Source organism: Sphaeramia orbicularis, chromosome 8 (assembly GCF_902148855.1).
Source record: "Sphaeramia orbicularis chromosome 8, fSphaOr1.1, whole genome shotgun sequence".
NCBI classification, from domain to species: Eukaryota; Metazoa; Chordata; class Actinopteri; order Kurtiformes; family Apogonidae; genus Sphaeramia; species Sphaeramia orbicularis.
In genome coordinates, this window is record NC_043964.1 from 6,964,005 (window position 1) to 6,970,876 (window position 6,872).

Sequence of the window (6,872 nt, forward strand, 5' to 3'; positions counted from 1 at the left end):
TTGATGAATACCATGAAAAATGTAACAAGACTAAAATCAGACAAAAGGCAGAATGAATATGAGAAAGTCTTCATTTACAGAGAACAGACCCAAGAACTGAACGAAGTGAAAACGGATACAAAACAAAAAAAGAAAAAAAAAAAGAAAAATACATGATGAGAAACAAGTGCAAATAATCAAAGATAGTACAGACTTACAGAAAGAAGTAAGTCTGTACTATCTTTGATTATTTGCACTTGTTTCTCATCATGTATTTTTTTTTTTTTTTTTCTGTGTGGAGTTTGCATGTTCTCCCTGTGTCTGCGTGGGTTCTCTCCGGGTACTCCGGCTTCCTCCCACAATCCAAAAACATGCACTGATAGGTTAATTGGTTAATCTAAATTGCCCATAGGTGTGAATGTGACAGTGATTGTTTGTCTCTATATGTTCAGCCCTGAGATGAACTGGCGACTTGTCCAGGGTGTACCCCGCCTTCGCCCTATGTAGCTGGGATAGGCTCCAAGCGATCCCCGTGACCCTAGTGAGGATAAAGCGGGTTCAGAAAATGAATGAGTACAGACTTACAGCCATAACAGGAAGGATAAAAACAAACAGAGCTGAGGTTTGAAATGTCCAAATGTGATCAGACATAACTGGTGGATTAATGTAATCAACATGGTCTTCAACTTAAACCTGGAGTAAAATAATTTCCAATGGTCCAGTCGATGGTGACGTCTCCAAAAGGGGACCTGTTCAAACCGAATATGTTCAGGCCTAAATTGACCTCAAGGGAATAGACCTGGTGTCCCCTAGAAAGACCTATGTTCAAGACACACTAAACTGCCAAAGTATCAGGACACCTCTCCAACTCATTGAATAAAGGGCCCCATTGGCCCCTCCCCCCTTAGCCCTACCCCTCCATTTTGCACGTTCACAAGAAGGGGTAGGGGTGTCCTGATGAAGCTAAGGGGGAGGGGCTGTTTGACCCTCCAAATGGAGATTTTCCAGGACCACACTACAAACACAGGGGTCTGAGAAATCTCCCATAATTCATTTCCAATCATCGGTCAGATGGAGGTAAACACAGCAAAAAAGAGCAGCAGTGACCAAAGAAACACACAAGTGTACGAATTTTCTTCGTAAATGACTGAATTATTTGATCAGCGGTTTAATGCTGTTTCAGTGTGTTATAAATCGCATTTCTGCGGTTTGTGGTTGATAGTCATAAACAGACGTCCAAAGCCCATGTAACAGAGATGGTTCCAGCTGCTGACGACATGGAGAATTCTGTCGCAAACAAAGTTCGAACATCTGTTTATACTGACATCGATGACTGATGATGACGGAATGAGTCTGGAAGGGTTGGAGCATTTCAGAGAGGAATTTTTACACCACTACCCCTTAGAACTCCGTTTCAAGGGGTAGTGCCAAGTACAAGGGCCAAGGGGGAGGGGCCAAGGGTGAATTAGGATTGGACCAAGGTGTTCAGACCACTTCCATGTCCACAGGTAAATAAATTGTGATTCTACAAACATCAGTGTTAGAATGAGTCGACTCTCAGGAGCTCAGTGAAGTCCAGCGTGGACCCGTGAAAGGACGCAACCTGTGGAATAAGTCCATTCGTGACATTTCCACACGACTAAATATTCATCAGTGGTGTTCGACCTGAATCGATGTGTCAAATACCACGCGCTGTGGGTTAATGTTTTTTGAACCAGAGATCTTGTCTTAAATTGACACGCGATGAAATGGTGTTGAATAACATGCAAAAAGTCGAAAATGCGTACGTATAGCACGCTAAATGCCATAAGCTCTGGCGTGACATGCAACACCATTTTACAAGATCAGTCTTCAGAAACAGTTTGACATAATGTTACAAAATTTGGGACAAATGTTCAGATGGACTGAAAAGATTTTGGTGGTCTAAGTTCAAAGGTCAAACTCACAGCAGCCTTGTCTATGTCCACTTGGACTCAAGGATGTCCTAATTAGAATTTGGAGGTTAAAGGTCAAGGTTTTGCCCAGAACTCTTTTTCCATCTTTGTAGATCTACTCGACTCTATCCTTTTACGACTCGTTAACCCCAGTACCATTTGTTCAGATTATGGAACACGTGGTAACCTCTGTTCCTCTGCAAATAGCTACAAGTTCTGCAGGCGTGTTCATGACCGAACCAAGAGTTTACGACCTTAAACCTGTTTCTCCAGTTGAAGTAGTTCATGTACTCGTCAGGATTTCGGTCGAGGTAAATTAACCTCTCTGCCAGTTCCTTCGGAGAGGCGAAGTCATTGACATGAATGAAAGCATCTCCAGGGATGTGGTCCTCGTAGTTTTCCCTGGGAGGACCGAGGACTACGGGGACACTGCCCAGCCTCATGGGGTTGTACAACTTCTCTGTGATGTAGTCTTTGTACACAGAGTTTTCAAAGGAGAGGTAGAATTTACAGCTGGAGATGATGGTCGTATAGTCCTGGTCCGTCAAATGATGGCCAAACGGACTTCCGTAAGCGCGAACGTTGATATAGTTTTTCAGTTTGTCGTAATACTGGACCCTTTCATAATGTGCTCTCCAGTTGCTCACGATCCAGCAAACCAGCTTGTCCTTCGCTGGTACTTTGAAAACCTCATCCTGGGACATCACCGGCACCAAATACCCATAAGGCACTGGGATGTTTGAGTCGTAGCGGTAGTTACACGTCAGGTTGAATAAGTGGTTCAGTGCAGGGATCTGAGATGAGTGCGCCGGCGACTCCATGTTCCACCAAACCCATTTCTGGAACCAGGGACGTGGTTCATTGGGAAACCCGTCCAGATTCCCGTTAATGTCTCTGTGGTGGAACAAAACCCCGTGGGCTTGGTGGTACAGAGTCCTGTTGTCCGTCAAAAGACACCTGGTGATGTTGAAAACACGGCAGCTGAGGTCATGTCTTTGTCCGAACGGCCACGTCCAGATCAGTACAACGGTATTGGGCTCGGTCTGGGTCCGGGGGGTTTCATTGACCGGGTCGGCGTCGTCACAGGAACAGTTTGACTTTTTCTGGGACGTCGTACAAAAAGCAAAAGTGGGAACTGAAATGTCTGAGGTGTAGTACGTGAAGAGAACAAGAAGAAAAACTGAGATGAAGATGATGAAGTGTAGACAGTTCCACTGGATGGTTGAAGACGACATGGTTCAGGTCTGGAAACAGGAAACACAAGGTGCACAAATGAACCAGGTTTTCTGAACAGGTTTGTCCTTTAACAGGTGTAGAACCTTCATTTTCTGTATTTGATCGTCTACATTACATCTGATATTATGGGCATCAATTAAAAATATTATTCATATTAAAAGTAATTTATAATATTTTAGCGCATAAACAACATTTAATTAATATTTATGCTTGTTTGGATTTTTTGTGTTCGTTGATCAGAAGATCCAAAGACGAGTTCATTGACCTGGAGGTTGGATTGAATTTGATCTGTTTGTCACATGAGATTGACACATTAGATTAGATTACATGAGATTAAATTAGATTACATTACATTTGATTGCATTAGATTAGATTAGATTAGATTAGATTAGATCTCATTGGATTAGATTACATTAGATTAGATTGCATTACATTAGATTACATTGCATTAGATCAAATTACATTAGATTACATTACATTGCATTAGATTACATTAGATTATATTAGATTGCATTAAATTAGATTGCATGAGATTAGATTACATTACATTACATTAGATCACAGTGCAATACATTGCATTAGATTGCATTAGATTATATTAGATTACATTACATTAGAATACATTACATTAGATTCGATTGCATTAGATTATATTACATTAGATTAGATTACATTACGTCATTTTACATTAGATTACATTACAGTAGATTACATTAGATTAGATCACATTACGTTATCTTACATTAGATTACATTAGATCAGATTACATCACATTAGATTAGATTACATTACGTTATCTTACATTAGATTACATTAGATCAGGTTACATCACATTAGATTAGATTACATTACGTTATTTTACATTAGATTACATTACAGTAGATTACATTAGATCAGATTACATTAGATCAGATTATATCACATTAGATTACATTACATTGCAAATGTGTTTTGCATCGATATATGCATTATTATATTTAAACACTGTGTGTTCAGAATATGACATAAATAATAGAATACATGTTTGGAATAAATGTGGTTTATTTATAAAATGAACCCAGAATGACGACACTAAACTGGGTCACTGAACAAACATTCACGCTCACAAAACTACTCACATTTCTTCTCATTTCAAAATACATTTTCCTGTAATTCTAAGTAATTACCGACCCAAACATATAAGTTTGGTGTAGATGATTGTCATTTAATGTTTTTTACCAGATGTTAACCTTCCTCTGACTCCGCCCATTTACAGAACGACAAATAAACCGAACTAAAATAAAGAAAACGGTCAAATTTGTCGTTGTGTTGAGTTTACAGATGAATACCTTCAGTGTCATGAAATAAAACCTACTCTTGTTTTACTATTATTACTACTATTACTACTATTACTACTACGTTCTGATTCATTTGAAGTGTAGTTACATTGTTTTTACTACAGCATAGGATCAGAATAACTTTATGGTTGCGAAAATAACATCAAACTGTTTTTTTTTTGTTTTGTTTTATTTTGCTTTTAAAGATGTGTTTTCATGTTTTGACGGAGCCATTTGAAAAAAGCCCAAGATCCAAAGTGGTCCAGGAGCCACAGGTTGGACCCCCCGATCTAAAAAGACTGGGATGTGGTTTTTACAGAATATTTCAGTCAGCAAACAGCTGATGGGTCACATGATAACATCTAAACCTCATGAGCATATGTTCCTCTACCGTCTACAGGAGATGTTTGAGTTCAGGCAAAAAAAAATATGGGGAACTGAAATCTGCAAGAAAAAAATGTAAAACAAACATAAATAGTTTATCTGTTAGAGGGAACATCTGTGGAATAATCTGGAACAGAACTTGTAAATGTCTTCTTCAATTTGTCCATTTATTTATTTATTTTTTCCCCAACCTTTGTTATTTGGAGTTTTGCAGAAATTGGGCAAAACTAATTAAAAATTAAACAAAAAATATAGAATTAAGCAAAATAAATCTTGAATTACGCAAGAAAAAATCTAGAATTTAAGCAAAAAAAACCCAAAAAAACTGTGTTAAGCAAAAATAAAACTGGGATCAAGAAAAAACAGTCTAGAGTTAAGCAAAAAAATCTAGGATTAACGCAAAATAAATCTTGAATTACACACACAAAAAAAAAAGTCTAGAATTAAGCAAAAACAAATCTAGAGTTAAGCCAAAAAAATATCTAGAATTAAGTAAAAATAAAACTGGAATTAAGAAAAAACAATCTTGAATTAAAAAAAAAAAAATAGAATTAAGCAAAATAAATAAAATCTTGAATTAGGCAACAAAAACTTTAAAATGTCTTCTTCAATTTGTGCATTTAACCCCCCCCCCCCCCCCCCCCCCCCCCCCCCCCCACCAGCCTGTGTTTATTTGGTGTTTTGTAGAAACTGGGCAAAAACTAATTAAGAATTAAACAAAAAATATAGAATTAAGCACAAAAAAAAATACAAAAATACAAAAAATCCAGAATTAAGCAAAAATAAAACTGGAATTTAGAAAAAACAATGTAGAATTAATCAAAAAATATAGAATTAAGCAAAATAAATGTTGAATTAAGCAAAAAAAAAAAAATCTAGAATTGAGCAAAAAAAAAAAAAAATCTAGAATTAAGCAAAAATAAAACAGGAATTAAGAAAAAACAATTTAGAATTAAGCAAAAAAATATAGAATTAAGAAAAATAAATCTTGAATTTAAAAAAAAAAACAAAACTAGAATTAAGCAAAAAAATAATCTAGAATTAAGTAAAAATAAAACTGGAATTAAGAAAAAAAAATCTAGAATCAAGCAAAAAATCCAGAATTAAGATAAATAAATCTCGAATTATGCAAAAAAAAAACAAAAAAAAAAACAAACAACAACCTAGAATTAAGCAAAAAAAAAAAAATCTAGAATTAAGAAAAAACAATTTAGAATTTAGCAAAAAATATGGAATTAAGCAAAATTAATCTTGAATTGGGCAACAAAATCTTTAAAATGTCCCTCTTCAGTTTGTTCATTTATTTATTTCCCCAACCTTTGTTTATTTGCAGTTTTACAAAAAATTGGGCAAAACAAACACTGTATCATATGTGACAAATAAATTGAAAATGAATTGTTGCACACTTTCCCTTTTTTTTTTCATGTATATAAAAATAAAACAAACCCAAGAACAACTACAGCAACCTTCTCCATTAATAATAATAAAAAAAAAGGCTTGAAAGGTTCACATTTAGAATATTGATGTGTTATGTGTTACACGAGGTAAATTACTGAACAGAAAAACAAAAAAAAGAGTAAAAAATAAAGTAGAATTGAGCAAAACAAACAAACAAAAAACTAGAATTACACACAAAAAAATAAATCTTGAATTAGGCAAAAAAAAAAAAAATCTAGAATGAAGCAAAAAATAAATAAATCTAGAATTAAGCAAAACTATATTTTATATCTCACTGAAAAGTTCTTCTTTAGGTGGTTCTGTCTGATTTTAAGTGTGATGAGATATTTCGACTAGAAATTAGACAAATACACTTGGTCAGAGTTAGATTTTTTACAGTGTACTGGCAGTTATAGACCAGGTGGAAAAATGACCATGAAGGTCAATCTGGAACAAAGGGGAAATTAAGGGAAATGAGTTTTTCTGACCAGTTCAAACAGAGGATTCCAGATTTGTGAGACTTTATCAGCGGAGGAATAAAGTGTCATTCAAATTTGTTTCCAATTTGAGGAAATACAAGACGTGT

General features: G+C 35.6%; 1 protein-coding gene across 1 annotated transcript; it reads right to left on the minus strand.

The window, feature by feature from the left end:
- Positions 1 to 2,048: 2,048 nt before the first annotated feature.
- On the minus strand, positions 2,049 to 3,148 carry LOC115424150 (alpha-(1,3)-fucosyltransferase 9-like). The gene has a single exon (XM_030141254.1). The coding sequence runs from the start codon at positions 3,146 to 3,148 to the stop codon at positions 2,057 to 2,059; it is 1,092 nt and encodes a 363-aa protein (XP_029997114.1). The 3' UTR covers positions 2,049 to 2,056.
- Positions 3,149 to 6,872: the final 3,724 nt, after the last annotated feature.

Coding starts and splice junctions, on each gene's coding strand:
- LOC115424150 (XM_030141254.1), bottom strand. CDS start 3,148: ATGTCGTCTTCAACCATCCAGTGGAACTGTCTACACTTCATCATCTTC.